This window comes from Ascidia mentula, chromosome 3 (assembly GCF_947561715.1).
Source record: "Ascidia mentula chromosome 3, kaAscMent1.1, whole genome shotgun sequence".
In the NCBI taxonomy this organism is placed as follows: Eukaryota; Metazoa; Chordata; class Ascidiacea; order Phlebobranchia; family Ascidiidae; genus Ascidia; species Ascidia mentula.
In genome coordinates this window covers 9,750,190-9,766,100 of record NC_138568.1, presented here as the reverse complement: position 1 = coordinate 9,766,100, position 15,911 = coordinate 9,750,190, and the positions used below count along the sequence as shown (strand labels likewise).

The 15,911-nt window shown below is 35.9% G+C and overlaps 2 protein-coding genes across 2 annotated transcripts; both read right to left on the bottom strand.

Annotated features, from left to right (window-relative positions):
• Positions 1–2,617: 2,617 nt before the first annotated feature.
• LOC145895052 (uncharacterized) lies at positions 2,618–7,350 on the bottom strand. The gene is made up of 16 exons (XM_082983798.1): positions 7,252–7,350; positions 6,961–7,082; positions 6,801–6,858; positions 6,577–6,719; positions 6,069–6,189; positions 5,568–5,659; positions 5,272–5,440; positions 5,007–5,122; positions 4,761–4,819; positions 4,594–4,702; positions 4,385–4,519; positions 4,195–4,319; positions 3,881–3,948; positions 3,627–3,792; positions 3,225–3,319; positions 2,618–2,851 (listed from the first exon to the last, which is right to left on the bottom strand). The coding sequence occupies exons 1-16, from the start codon at positions 7,274–7,276 to the stop codon at positions 2,751–2,753; spliced, it is 1,704 nt and encodes a 567-aa protein (XP_082839924.1). The 5' UTR covers positions 7,277–7,350; the 3' UTR covers positions 2,618–2,750.
• Positions 7,351–7,961: 611 nt separating this feature from the next.
• LOC145894768 (uncharacterized) lies at positions 7,962–12,822 on the bottom strand. The gene is made up of 16 exons (XM_082983415.1): positions 12,728–12,822; positions 12,552–12,673; positions 12,382–12,436; positions 12,179–12,321; positions 11,832–11,952; positions 11,431–11,522; positions 11,195–11,363; positions 10,900–11,015; positions 10,604–10,662; positions 10,440–10,548; positions 10,174–10,308; positions 9,974–10,113; positions 9,839–9,906; positions 9,558–9,723; positions 9,247–9,341; positions 7,962–9,030 (listed from the first exon to the last, which is right to left on the bottom strand). The coding sequence occupies exons 1-16, from the start codon at positions 12,741–12,743 to the stop codon at positions 8,930–8,932; spliced, it is 1,707 nt and encodes a 568-aa protein (XP_082839541.1). The 5' UTR covers positions 12,744–12,822; the 3' UTR covers positions 7,962–8,929.
• Positions 12,823–15,911: the final 3,089 nt, after the last annotated feature.

The following is a 15,911-nucleotide window of genomic DNA, read 5'->3' as shown; positions in this document are numbered from 1 at the left end:
GGAACATGTTGGTTAAATAAGCAACGTGTTGATTCAGACGCATTATGACCCTTCTGGCCGCCCATAGTCTGACACGTGTGCAAAAAGCAAACACTCCGTGTATCTTAACTCCATCAACTGTCAAACAACTTACAACGAACTTTTTGCGACATTTTAATGAAAATCAAAGCGGCCAAGAAAACAACACATTATACTGCCCAGCAACACGAAAACGCTCAATGCGGCGACGGGAGCATGTGTATCTCGTCGCTATATTGTCCCTCTGTCCATCTCTATTTTTGTTTAGGGCCAATGTGATATATATAGCCTATAATTTTATTGAGATTTACGAAATATAAAACCAAAGCCGATTTGCCATATGTCTTGGAAAAGCAAACGATTAACTTATTAACAGAATATACCACATGTGCATGCCTACGCGAAGTAATTATAATTTGGTACAAATATCACAAAGAGTAACAATGAATAATATAAAGTTTGTTGCAAATCATTTTTAAACCCCTTCACATAGAGAGTCCAAACGCACAGTTATTCTTGCTTGGAAAAATATGTGGTTTCATCCTCCATAAAAGCAAAGTATTTTGCACTTGTTCAGCTGTTACTTTTCCCATTACAACTTCCACTGACGTTTAAGCGACAGGTATATGTATATACGACGCATTCCGAGCACCAGTGCTTAAATGATTCTCAAGAACTTCGTCTCCGCATTCGACTATCAATATCCATAAAGCGCAAAAATTTCCTTCATAAAACATTTCTTCCTTGCTTTCTAGTCTGTGTACGTGTAGAGCCAATTCAAGTGCGCCAAGATGTTTAAGCGCTTTGATATTCCACTTCCCGCATTTGCGATTATGCTCTCGCTTCTCTTCATACACGGACTTTACTTGAGCAAAATTGCCAATTGGACCGTTTCCTAGAAGTCGCAAGAATTGCTTCGCCATGTTTTTGCATTCCGCGTGGAAATTTGTCATTTAGGTATTTGGTTAAATAACAATCGATCTCAGTTACATGTGCTTATTTTTGCCATGGCTATTTCACAAGGCAAATTAGCCTGAATGAAAAAATCTCGCATAAAACTTACACATCAGTCCCTGTTTGAACTGCGAAAAACGAAGTAATCGTAAGTAAGGCGTGATATGTTGCCTTTGAAGTTTTTTTTTGCGTATTTTTGATCCATTTTTACGTTCCGAAAACGGCCATTCGCTCGAAGATTTCTAAAAGACACCACATAGTATCAAAAAACTTAATTCGCTCGTGGCCATCCGGTATCGGTATAGGTTCATAGTTACAGCGAGACTTGTAAGTTATTTGTGTTCATTATCGCCACTTGCTTTGTGACATTACCGAGTACAGCATTGCCACATATTCTGGCCACTTTTTTAACGGTAATAGTCAACTGCTGTATTTGCACAGTTTAATTTGATTTGCTGTGTTTATTTGAATTTAGGGCCAGCTGTGAAAAACGAATAATTTATTTCATATTGATGAAAAAGGTTTAATTTAGACCTAGATCTTAAAATGTTGGTTTGTTGTTATTGTTATTGTGTATGTTCGTTTCCAACAGAGAACCGACGTTGCGTCAATTGCTGTTTCAAGGAGCACGGGACGGAGTCCTGGATTTTCTGGCATCAAGCGATTCATTCTTAGTCTCAGCTGCTTTTGTAAAATCTGAGAACTTCACCTTTTTCACAGATGTGAAATGTGTATCTGTAACTCGCTTCATCACTATAGCTTTATGGTGAAATAATAATCTGAACATCTGCAGCCATTTCAGAATATCATGACGGATATACTCCCCACTGGCGTTAGATGTCGCATTTTTCGCCCGCCAGCAGTTGACAGATAACAATACGATGGACGTTCATTGTTCGGTATGTTTTAGTTAGTTAACAATAAAACTGTGTGACGCCGAGAACACATCGCGTCGTATAAATTACGAAACAGAAATAAAGCTTACATGGCATAACAACTGACACGACAATTTAGCCCAAGGTTGCCAACCGGTGGTACGTGGGAACGTTTGATGATATGAAAAAATAAGTTCAAAATAATTAGAAAACATGTCCTTAATATTTTTGATCTATTTGTTAATCTATTTTACGTCAAACTTTTTGTAAACTGACAATGCCCTTTGTTAAATATGATGTGCTAATTTAATCACAAAGCAGCAATTAGGCCTATTGCACAGTTTCTTGGATCAATTCCTGAGTTTGGGTTGGTTTCGTATATAATATATTAGTTGAACAACCATAAACTTACACATTTAATCAAATACACAACAATGGGTGCTGGATGAAACCCATAAAAATGAAAACGCCAACTCGGTTCAAAGGACGTTTTCATTGATCTATATGGACAGATTTAAGCGTCTTTCGAACAGATCAGTTAGCTTTTGTTGCACCATCACAGATGCGTATCTGGGAAGAAGCCATCGCCACCCCTGAAACACGTTTTTTTTTATTTCCTACTGTATTTTTGAAACGCATTATAGCTAGATGCAAGCCTATGCATGAAGCAACAACACAAATTAAAGCCTTTCCTTTTTGATGATGCCGGTATACTAGCCCGTTTTTTCAATAGAGTTGCCAGAGTTATGTGATAAAACTGTATAGCAATGATCTTTATTTCAATGATAAGATTTAAGCAAACACTGTTGTTTTATGTGAACTGCGAATATGAAAATGTACAATACAAAATACAATGATCATAATATTAAACACGCATTAGGTACATATAGATTTTTCCATATATTAACGATAAAAGATTAGTATTGATGAAGTCAAATCAGTCACTTTCTTTCCAGTGGCGGTGATTGCCCTTTCAATGGAATGAGCAGCTAGGTCATTCCAAGCTGAAAATATAAGTACAAATTCACATGACTGCAAGTAACATGACTATATACGCTATTTGGATAAAGTTGGAGCTTTCTCCCTATAAAACTATTGGTTTTTATTATTATTATTATTAGTTTGTCAAATGAATTACTTTTTGTTTTTTATATACATTCTAGGGAGTTACTTTCTGCAAATTTATGTCAATAGGCACATCTATGCCGTTCCTTGGTAAAAATTAAAAAAAAAATGGTTAAATTGTATGAATTTTATCAGGACGGAATTTGCAATAAATTAAATGGTAATAAAATTGTGTATTCCGAATTTTTTGGATTTTTAAAAGTTTTTGCGTTTTCATCATATTATTTCATAACTTTCGTATGAGATCTTTACCGGAAAAGTCTCCACATTGACGTCTTGAGTTTCGAGTTGAACCACTTCTCACTCCTCCAATGCAATGTAGTGCTGGGTCCGTGTCGTTTAACAATCTAAAGTACATATAACAGTGCAAAGTAGTTATAAAACATAAAGAAAGTTTGGAACAGTATTTCCACAACCTCTGGGAGATTTTATTTACATTTTGGATGTTTCGGATGCAGTAGGCTACTCTGCATGAACATACCGTATTGTCAATGTGTAGTATTTTAAATGAACAGCAAAATTTGTCTTGCAGTACTTCAATTTTAAGAACGGCTTGTTATTAAAAAAAATTACCAAACCAAAATATCTAGCTTAAAATGTCCGAATATTTTTTTTCTTGCAAATTTGCTCGTATGGATATGGAGAGACAAGTACCTTATTCCGGGACACAGCGGATAAGGGTATCCGTAGGAATCGTATTTTCTAAACTCAATGTACCCCGGTGTAACATCTGCCAGATTGTGATTCATTTCACCCTTGACAAATGTTGCTTTTTCCGACAAACTTGGTGCATTGTCCAGGCCTTTAGAAACAAACGTATCTGCAATGTAAAGACATCGTTGTTTATTCATGTAAGTGTCCTAATTATTGTTGCTCATACACACAACAATAAACTCAACGGTGCCTACCGAAGCATTTTGAGAGGTCTTGAAAAGAATTACTCCATCTGGATCTGTCTGGCAGTCTTGTATATTTTCTGGGGTAAATAATGCATTTAACTACAATTTTGCCCCTGTTGTTGCTACGACATTGTATAAAATCTACGTTTATGATTTGCCAAACTTGCAGTATTTATGTTTTGCATATATGCTTGTCTTAGAGACCTAGAGAAAAGTAGATAACATATGCAACATGATGCTTCGGCCCAAAACCTTTGCCAAAAGCATAAGCCACATATTTTCTTACATTACAATTAGCATAAACAGTTTCAAATATTTCCCACTTTCGAAAAACTGTGTATCCCACCAATGTTGATTGAATTTTATTTTTTATTTTCATGTTGATTTCTGTACCATTTCGATTGAATGTAATTTCCTCTGTACCCGCATAGGAACTTTCACCCCATTTCTAGAAACAAATCGATAATGAAATATTCTCATACACATTGAAACCTAACAATCGACGCCACTCACACGTGCGTTAGTGAAGTGAAAAAGAGCTTTGCACATTGTGTTACCGCAAAATGCGGCGTATCGGATTTTGTAACCAAGATAATATGTAGAACCTTTGATGAGATTAACATTTAATCCGAAATCTTTCCAATTTACCTAAACATTGACGATGTATGATGTATGGGTTGAATTGCATGTACAATAGTCAAAACAAACTGATCTATAAATACTTTAACATGGATGTCCGTGGCTCTGCCTGCTTGTGGAATCCAAAGAAGTGATATATGCTTGCTCTGAATAGTGACAACTTTGGCCATTACACTAACATGATCATTTAATCTGTTAGGGAACAACGGAATTAGCGTCTGCGTTATTAAAAACCCAATGGGCTTCTTACTTGTAGTCCTTTGAGGTTGTAATGTCAAAAAATCGGCCACTGTTCACTTTTACTTGAATCTGTCAATTGGTCAAAAAAAAGTCAAAATTATAAAACTTTGCAAAGTGCTCAGGCCAGCAAACGAACAACACTGAATTAAATATATATTCGTGTTTTGATGTAAGTTGCATGTTATTGCTATTAGCGTTTCTCTGAAAAACAACCCTGTAATTTTTTTATTTTGGCCAAATGCTTCTACCAACTTGCCAAATCATTGTTTCCAATGGCAAATGAAGGGAGCCTCGTTCCTCTCGAATAAGTACTACCCCACAACAAACTCCAAGTCTCTTCCTCCACGCACGTCATAAGTTCGTCGGCCAAATCTAAACAGAGCATTTTATGTAGGCCTACTGCTTTATCCTGCGCAGCAAACAGATAAGAAACTTTCAAAAAGTGTGCAATTTTATGTCAATCGAAAGCCAAGCATTTCTTTGCAGACAAAGGAATTTAACTTTATAATGTTATGTCTTACTTGTGGGAAAAATGCGATTCATAGGATAATATTCAGTAAAAAGTTTTTGTAAGTTTGATCCATATTTTGACAAAAATCCAGATGTCGTGTAATATTTGAAGAATGCTTGATTCGAAATTTGATTCAAGGGCAAGTTATTTGGGACGTGCCAGATCATAATATCGGATGCCTGGAATGATACAAAATACAAATCTTGTTCTACGAGATATATTTTCCAAAAACCCAGCAATGTCCATCAACCCAGATAAATCTCTAAAACATACTTTGTTAGCTTCTAATACTACAAGTTAACTTACCTGTGCAGTGTACATCGCTTTGCTTTTATAATCTGCTCCCGTCACATCGAACAAATCACCGAACGTGAGTAGATTAAACCAGTTTTGCGATCCTATATGTTTTTCGGCCAGGGTTGAAATTTAAAAAAAAATTATGGAAAATTCCTGAATCAAAATTTACAGTACAAAATATAACACCAATTGTGCTTTTATATACTAGGCGAGACTTCTCAAGTAAATGAATGTAATAAATGTAAGTTTCGCACAACTAAATTATTTGGGACACACCAATAGTTGAATTATTTTACCACTCCGACCTGCTTTCAGTATAGGTATTGACTATCACAATAATAATAAAATCTTTAAAACAAACAATATAGGCCTAGCCCATATAATTGCCCACACATTAATTTGCAATCATTTAATTTGCAAACAAACATTTCAATTCGAAGATTTACAAAACCATAAGTCATCTACCTAAAATAAAATAATTAACATAAAAAGGTGTATTAAATTATTTACCTGGAGTTCTATCATTTGTAGACCATTTATCTCCATATGTACATTTTAAAGTGATACTGTCTTCATGAATGGAAGCTACCAATGTCCATCCTCCTCCATCCGCTTCCATATCACAATATACCTTAAAAGGAAATATCGGGCTGTTTTTTTTTTTGCACGTAACACAAAAAATATAGAAGCTCCAGGCTAATTTTCGTTATACACTTAATTGTTTTGTAATTAAGACTGGACACACTTTGTGTTTGTAAGCTTGTGTCGATGGCAATACGCTACAGTGAATATTGTCCTGAGTCTCAAAGCTTGCGTTTAATTAACGGTGCTACCGTGCACGTGTTTTGTGGCAGTGCCGTGCAGTTCTTGTCGTGATGTACTGTTTGTTTTCTGACAAGTTGCAATGTCATAAAGTCATGTGCGATAAAATAAAGATTAAAGTCATAAGATTGTTTTTATGCAATGTTTGATGTTTGTATTGAAAATTTGACATCCTTGGCTTTTTAGGCCCGTTTACCTGGAATTCAGTAGTAAAGGCATTTGGTTTTATGCTGACAAGTCCGCTGAATTTGTAACCTTGATGGAGTGCATCTTTGCAATCCCTGTACATTTGTTTGCTCGAACGACAGGACTGCCTACGAGGCCGGGAATATGTCGTCTCTAAACATTTTAAGATTGGAAGCATTGCCTTAGGATAGTTGCTTTGAAATCATCACAAATATTTACTAGTAATAGTTTTACCTTGTCCTGTGAGTTTTAGTTTTTTGACATGGCTCTGCTTTTGTGTATTTTTGTTTTCCTGTACGACAAAAATGTAGATTTAAAAACAAATTTGGTGACTACTAATATAATATAATTTTTTTGGATGTTGTATTTTTGCAATAATGTGAACATTTTTTACCATTTGAATTCCAAATCCAATTGTTATTGCAATAAGCAGAACAGCCAGCAAAATCATGATGACAAATAAACCAAAAATTTCCCGCTCCCTCGATTTTCTTGGTTTTGGACCAACACTCGTTTCTGTAATAAAAATGTTGGAAACATTTCTAGTACTTGTCAGTTTATGTAAAGCACCACATGATGCCTCAGTATGCATAATATAAAATTTTGCCGTAAAATACTTAATTGTAAATTAGGCCTACATAAATATTTTGCCAGATTAGCACTTTTAAGTCATAAATATGCCTACCTCCATCGTGGTTGTTTTGACGCATTTCTCTTATGTACTGCAGTGCTGGTTCTTATTGTTACTATAGTAGCGGTCCTCGTCTGACGAAATTACCAACTGGTGTGCATTCAGAGCCATGGTACGAAGAGTTATTTTCTTTGAATTTCAACATGTTTTTTTGTCACGATGTCATTAATCTCAACTGCGAAAAAACGTCAGCAATTTTCAACGGAACACAACACTTCGTTGTCTAGTTTCGGTTGCCCACAAGCTTTCAGAAGTTTTTTTTATCAATATTGACTTGAAAACATAAACCTATTCTATACATATAAAGGTTAGTGATGGTTATAATTCAATGTATAATACGCGATAAAGAGTTTGTAACAACTACCTAGCTGTTAGGAAAAATATGAATTCAGTTTTCAAAAATGGCCAAACATGGGAATTTTTTCGGGCTAAATGAACGGTTTTTCACATGACAGTCACATCTGGTAACAAATTGTTCTGTCAAGTCGTTGAATTAAGTTAAACTGCTTTTTCGGACGGCGTTATTTTCTAGATATAGTTAATAAAAATAGCTGAGGAAAAGATTTAATTTCGTACAACACGCGATAGAATTACAACTGACTTATGTATTTCGATTGACAAAAAATATGCTTCGGCTATATAAACTTATACATAACTGAGAGCAATTAAGATAATTTAGATACTTGAAATCATACAGTCAGCGCCATAAACAAACTAAGATAAGCAAAGTGGATCCAATAATATGAATTGCGTAAGCTGCAGACAGCAGATGGCCACTGTTTCGACCTAAAAGGTCCCATCAGTGCAGCTAGTGTGACTTTCAGACGATTGGCTCCACTTTGCTTATCTTAAGATTATTGTGACACGGGGGCTGACGGCACTATTGGTTGAGCTTTGCTTGGCCAAGGTTGCACCTAGTTTGGTGTCCAAAGGATGACGGTGATTGTGTAGCCACCTAAAGGTGGAAGTCTTTGCTGGGCAGTTTTGTCAGCAAAGTCGTCTGAAAGTCAAACCAGCTGCACTGATAAGACCTTTTAGGTCGAAACAGTGGCCATCTATCTGCAGCTTACGTAAAACAAGAGAGATGAGTAGAGATGAATGAAAAACTCAATAAGACATTGCGTGGTCGCTATTTATAAAATTACGCTTCCATAATGCAACGATGTGCAAATCAAGCGTTTACGCGCACGACTACTATATTGGTGCATTTGTTATATTGTCGAAGCAAAATACATTGAAGATTGTATACATGAAGAAACTGTCCCACAAAGGTGCGAAAAGAGTATAATGCTCTGAATATGTAAATGAGATTTAAGCAAATTTTTCAAACACATAAAAAAGGGAAAGTATAACAGGGAACTTTAAAAGTATAGTGATGTGTTGCCCAGTCCACATATACATGAAGGCCTGAAACATTCTTTTCAAAATAAGTGCTTTTCATTGTTACTTTATTCACCGACAGTGTTTCAGCTTTAGTGCTGTAGATGGGGAGTTTTATGTTTCTAAAGTATTTTTAAATTTTATCAAACCAATCCAACAAACACGCAATATTTTTCACACAGAGTTTTAAGTTTTAATTCCATCCTGTATAATGCAAAAATGTGGTAAAATGCAAATGAATGCATTTTAAATTGCATTACATGTACAATATGCAAAGTGTTTCAACAAAATATTAACGATAAAAAATAAGTAATGATGATGTAAGGTCCGTAACTTTTTCTCCAGTAATTGTAGTTGCCCGTTCGGCTTCGTGGACCACATGCTCATCCCAGGCTAAAAAGATGTTATGTCTGAAATTAGTTGCTAAGTATGAACAGATAAAAATCAATCTGCCAGAGTAGCTTGGTTCCATAATCCAGTAAAGTTTAAAATACTGATTTTTTATTTTATAAATTATCTTCGACTTTATGGAAGATTGCGTTTCGTTTTCGGACTTGACAAAATTTTCTTGCCGGTTTGCAAACAAAGCAAACAGAACTTTAACTTTACCTGCAAAGTCACCGCAACTTGATCTGGAGGTTCTGCTGCCACCACCACGGATCCCACCGATGCAATAAAATTTTGGATCCGTATGATTTGCCAACCTGATATTACGATATGGTATTATTTTAAATAAAACTTATATGTTTTGTGGCTCTTTTTTAAACTTGTTACAACTTTGTGACATAGATTTTGGGCCAAAATTGTTTTAATACGAAGCTTATCAGCCGGTAACCTTGTAGTACATTGCTCTTCAAAATCCGCCATGAAGTAAAGGTGTAAAAATATTGTCGTCATACAATTGAACATCAGAAAAATACCTTATACCAGGACAAAGAGGGTAAGGGTATCCGTATGTATCGTATTTTCTGAATTCGATGTATCCCGGAGTAACATCGGACAGATCGTACATCATCTCACCCTTGATGATTGTGGTTGGCTCCGATAGACTTGGTTCATCACTTAAAGCTCTCAAATCAACCTGATCTATGGAATTACATAGGATGTTAAACTGTTGCACTCATATACTTTTATTCTTGCAAGATACGACATCTTGTGCATTAAAAATTAAATGCCGTAAATTTATAACCGCATAACTTACCAAAGCAAATTATCAGGTCCTCGAAAGATCCTCGCCAGTTGTAGAGAGATGGGGACCCCGTTCTTTTTCTGTGTTTGTTGTTAGTACAATTTATTACGTTAAAACAATCTAAAGATTTAAAGCAGATAAACGTACCTTTGAAAAACAGTGTATCCCACCATCATTGGCGATGGAATGTTTTGTGTTATGTTAAAAAAAACTCCACTTTCGTTGTGAGTTCGGTATTGATCAAAAGTGTACCTCGAAAAAGAAATGAATTCGCCGTTTCCCCATTGCTAAAATTAAACCTTATGTTAAAATTTCAGAATATGTTACAGCCTAAAATGCCCACTAACGTCTGCGTTGGTGATAAAGAAAAGAGTTTTGCAGACTCTTTCCCCGCACAATGTCGCAAATCGGACTGTATATCCTCGATAGGTTGTTGAACTTTTTTTGAATGTATAGTTTGCCCCAAAATCTCCCCAATCAACCTTTAGTAAACACAACGTTACAACTACTGTGTCGTATTGATCCTTTTGGATGTAAACGTTATAACAACGTATTTACACATGTATGTATTGCAAGTCCCAATAAAATATGTGGCAAGGAGTCATGCATGCACCTTTACGTTGACATTTGATGGTTGATCCAACTGTGGAAACCACAAAAGTGTCGACAGTTTGTTGTTGGTTTGATGTAATTCCGCCTCAATCTTGAGTGCTTTGCTTATTCTAGTTTTAGAAATCGGTATAAATATCGGTATTTCTGAAATTTTAAATATTTTACCTGTAATCGCCAGAACTTGCAATGCCAACAAATGAACCTTCATCAGAACTTACGTATATCTGTGATGCAATTAGAAGCTTTTCACGAAACGAAAAAATCGTCTTAAATCATAGGTCAGATTTTATGATATAAAAGCTTTCATGGAGTTAATCTTTTTCAACTCTGCTACAAATGTTCGCAAAACTATGATGTGCTGCGTTTCCTTGAAACAGTACAACACTATACAGATGCAGTATATAAATTTGGGAATTATATAGCATTACTGCGCTGATGTTTATATTTGTTATTTTGCTTACAAAGTCATCAAAATCCGCAGACGTCGGATAAGGTGGCCGATTGCTGACCCACCTCCAGCCCCACAGCGATGACCATGTCTGGTTTTCGACGCATGGTAAAAATTGTGCGGCCACGTCTGTAGCAATAAATCGGGTTGGAAAGTGATCCACTTTAATAAGCTCGTCATAATATCAGCCAACTACACATTTACGTATTGAATAATAACTAACACCCTTCGGTGATAATACAACTACACATTTACTCCCTATAACAAATTTTCGAAGTACACAAAAACGATATTAAGTTCAACCTTACTTGTTGGAAGTATGCGAATAATGGGGAAATATCGGGTAAATAGTTTTTGCAAATTTGATCCATATTTCGACAAAAAACCCGATGTTGTGTGATATTTCAAAAATGCCTGATCCGAAATTTGACTCAACGGTAAGTTATTTGGAACGTGCCAAATCATGATATCAGACGCCTGTAATGAAGTTGTTTTGCATGTCAGGAGCTTTAACTTCTTTGTCTAAATAACGTAAGTAAAGTACATTTAAGGTGTACATAGCTGTGCTTTTGTAGTCTGCTCCCGTCACATCGAATAGGTTTCCGAACGTGAGTAGGTTGAACCAGTTTAGAAATCCTTGATGTTTTTCGGTAAGGGTTAAAAGTAATAAAACATTCTTACCAGAACGATTGAATTGGCAGGAAACTAGAAACCTTTGTGGTTTTGTATACTAGGTAAGATAAATTTACTAAATTTAAGTTTCTCATAACTATTTGGGACACACCAGTCTTTAATTCCTACCGGAACGGCTTGCTATCTTCACCGGTATTGGCTATAAATATTTAAAACTAGCAATATAGCTCATACACCCGATCATATATCATTCGAAGATTTAAGTCATATTCCTAAGAATGTAATATTCAAGTTCTATTATGGTATTTTTACCAGAAGTTCTAGGAGTTGCAGACCATTTATCTGCATAAGAACATTTTGAAATGATACTGTCTTCATGAATGGAAGCTACCAATGTCCATCCTCCTCCATCTGCTTCCATATCACAATAAACCTGCGGGTGTGAGCATTGATCGTATGTTTTACTTTTCAAAATATGTATATTAAAGTTTTAAACAGGTAATATTTTATTTTATGTTTAATTATTTCGTTTTTAACAAAAATTACCAAATTATGGCACGGAAGTAATGCCAACTAAACATCCCGCTGTACATTATGTGTTAATATTAGTATCACAGCGGTACTCTAGCTGTAACTAAATATTTTTATTTTCGTTTTACCTGGAATTCAGAAGTGAAATCATTCGGCTTGATATTGACAAGTTTGCTGAAATTGTAACCATATTGAAGTGCATCTTTGCAATCCTTGAACACTGGTTTGTCAAATTGACATGACTGTTGAGAGAATGAATACGGCGGAGCCTCTGTATAAATTTATACACAAAGTAAAAAATTGAACGAACCAACGCTAGGTAAACTTTTACTTGTTTGTAGATCTTTTCCAATTGTGTAGTCATTTTCTACCGTTCTGCTGTTTTCCTGCAATGCGAAAAAATACGATGTTTTTAGTTAGAGCTGATGTGTACTATCTGTAAGCATAGTATCGCAGTGCAATACAAAACAAAAGGTGTCAAACGTTGCCGTAATTATCTACCATTTGAACGCCAAATCCAATTGATATCACAATCAGCAGAATAGCCAGCAAAGTGATGATAAAAACAATAGTCAAAAGACCCTTATCCTCTGACTTTTGTTTAGTCGTGTTGACGCTCCTATCTATAAACAATACAACGTTATGCATCTTACTGTAAAGCACAAACCAAATTCCACCTCTGTCCTGGTCCATTGTTTCGTGTTGTACGCTTTGCTAAATATCACAAATATTAAGATAATAACAACTGGCACCACATTCTCTCCGTGGTTCTTGCACAAAGCGTTATTTCCGTGAAATTCCATCACGTTTTTCTTGCCTTTTAACTGTCACGACATCATTAATCGCGCCAAGCTTATCCGTCTAATTGACGTGTTACACAATGTTTCGTGATCAAAGAATCCAAAGATTTTGGGGATTTTGGTTTCGATCGTTGGAACGAAACAACGAAGCAAATTGTCTGAATTAAATGTAGATTTGTTTTTTTGTACGTACCATTTAAATAAATGTAGTAAATGTACCAAATGTAGACCACCCCAACACAGACGTAAGTTCAACAAATGTCAAAAATCAAATTAAACCTTTTTTTGCGCAGAACACTACAACGTAAACTACGACTGACTAAACATTAAAATAGCTTTGATGACGATAAAACCTCCGAGGTTATCGATTCATGCGCTTATATGTTGCTGATATCTTCACGAAGAATCACGCTCTTCATTTAAATTTAAAACTTATAAAATCTAAAATAAGTCCCCATATTAGATTAGAGAAGTCCCAACCACAAGAAGCAGGGGTTACACACCTTACAGCATGGAAGTAATTTAGCTTGTGACAAGGTTAATCCTTGTCAACATTTTGTTTGCTACTGATGGCGCTATTTATCAAGCGTGGGGTTACATATGTTTTGATCTGAATCTGACACGTGAGAATTTCCATAAAGAAGACGATTTCCAGGCTTGTTTAAAAGTTTGAAATTCAAGAAAGTTTGTTGGAGTGCCCGAAATATAAAAAACGATTTTCTTTGTTATAGTATAAAGAAGTTATTTGGTATGTTTCTTTTTTGTGTTAATTACACACCCAGTGCCCCCAATGATTTTACCGGACAGAGACACCACGTACCCTGCGTTGGTTGGCTTTTGGCGTTGATTTGTCCTGTATGTCGCGCCAGTCCCACTTCTGCCTTTTCCGAAATATTTTAGTTCCAAAAGTGTTTCTAGTTTAAACTTAAGTCACGTAACAGGCTAAGCAGTACGATATCACGATATTAACGTACTATGAAGTACTGCAACAGGCAAAAAAAAAAACGCCAAACACGTTATTATTGGCTGTTTTTTCTCTATTGATCGCGTGTCTTTTTCCTCGCGAAACAATAAAATTAATTGCAATATTTCTCATTACTTCTTGCCATTATTTTGCTACTTAAATTAATGATGGACACTTGTATTTCTGATGGACACTTGATGAGACTAGCTGACCTGTTGGCCGCGCCACCGAGCTGTAGGCTAATTGGTTTACCAGCTTTGCCCGTCTACAGTCACTCCAAAGGAAAACATTTGTCAAAGCAATTTTTTAAATCATGTTTTCCAACCATCAATTATTTAAGCCATATATTCAATTAAACGACGATTACTGTCAACCCACACTGTAAAACACCTGCTACACTGTTGCCGCCTGGCACGAATAAAGACAGTTATTGTGGCGTCATATTCAAAACCTTGCTATAGTGTGATGTATTACAACGAGAAAAAACAACGAGAAAAAAAAACATTACAAACCCGACAATATGAGATTAGGTTACGTTTAGTGCTCTCTTCGACCGTGTAAATGTTCAACTTCTTTTGTGAACTCCAATGCCTTTTTTTTAATTTCGATTGTTTATTATTTAAAAGTCTCTTCGGCTTGCATCAGTTTATTACGTGTTTATCCGAAATTTACTAACCTTTCTCCCATTTTACACAACTTTTTTGTTTATGAAAATCCGAATTTTTTTACAGTCAATCACTTACTGTGTCTTACAAAATGAATGCAAGTAGGAACACAATATCTTTTTGAAATAAAGCAAACAAAAGGGAGAGGGAAAGAAATAAATCTTAATAATTTAAAGCTCCTCTGGCAAGAACACTACTTGTTTGTGTTTCATCGATATTCAATGTATAAACGTTTGGCACATGAGTGCCACCATGCGACTTTGTTGGTAGCTGTTTGTTTTCTATTCATTACATTGCACGATCTGGAGTCTGACGTGTGTCGGTGTTTTAGGCAGCAGCTTAGTTAAATCTGGAACCAAAACGCTACTGTTTGGACAACGTTTATACAACAGACCTTTATCAGGACAAGTAAAGTGAAACGCTAACACGGCGATAAATAGCAACGCGTGAAAAAGGGGAAAAGAAGCTAAAGAAAGCGTGGATGTGAACACAAAGAATTAAAAAGTCTGGACGCCACCTATCTGTCGTTCAAAGGCGATTTTTGCAAGCAAATTTTTCGCAAAAGCAAAAAAGATTGTCATGGAGGCTTGTATGAATGTTGTTCAGAACAAAAACTCAATGATGTGTATCTGACGTCACATTTCTCGTATGTTATGTTGTGTTTACGTGGCATCTGTATTTTTATTAACGTCGAGTAATACGCCACGAACCCATTTCAACATACGGCGGATAACGCGCTGTTTATTGTATGCACGGAAGACAGCTAATTATCCGGCTATTCAAATTACGTGACCCTTCCATCAACACAGCTGTCTTTTTAAATGAGTCACGTATCAGTCCGAACCCAAACGACCCTGTATGCGTTTTCTATATAAGCCACACATCTTTGGGTAAAAGAGGAAGAGTCATTTGAGAGTCATATAGAGTCACAGGGAGAGAAATATAGAGTCACGGAGAGTCGCATAGAGTCATTTAAGTGAAGATATTAAGTCGATAATTTTCAAGCCAAACAGACATACATTTTAGTACGCGTGGTTTGTAACGTTTTATTGTAATATTCGTGCGACTGTTAATTATGCATTAAACCGACAGATTGACTTTGGGTTAGATAGTAGCCTTTTTATCAGGAGTCAGATATACGGCAGTGTTAGTATTTTGTGTAGACGTTTTAAATAACGCCCTACAGATGCAAAACAACATCACAGCCCATGTTACCGGTTACAAAGCTTCTGGTATGATTTAAAAAAACGGCCCTCATTCAATTTCTTTGTTGGAGTTAAAATCTCTGGATGATGCATTGCCACCAGCTGAAGATTGCGAGCTTAAAAAGCATGATAGCAGATTTAATGTTGGTTGGCTTTATGATGAAGCCATTAACAGCTACTTGTGGCAATTAACTGGTATGCACCAACACACACTTTATGTTTGTTCG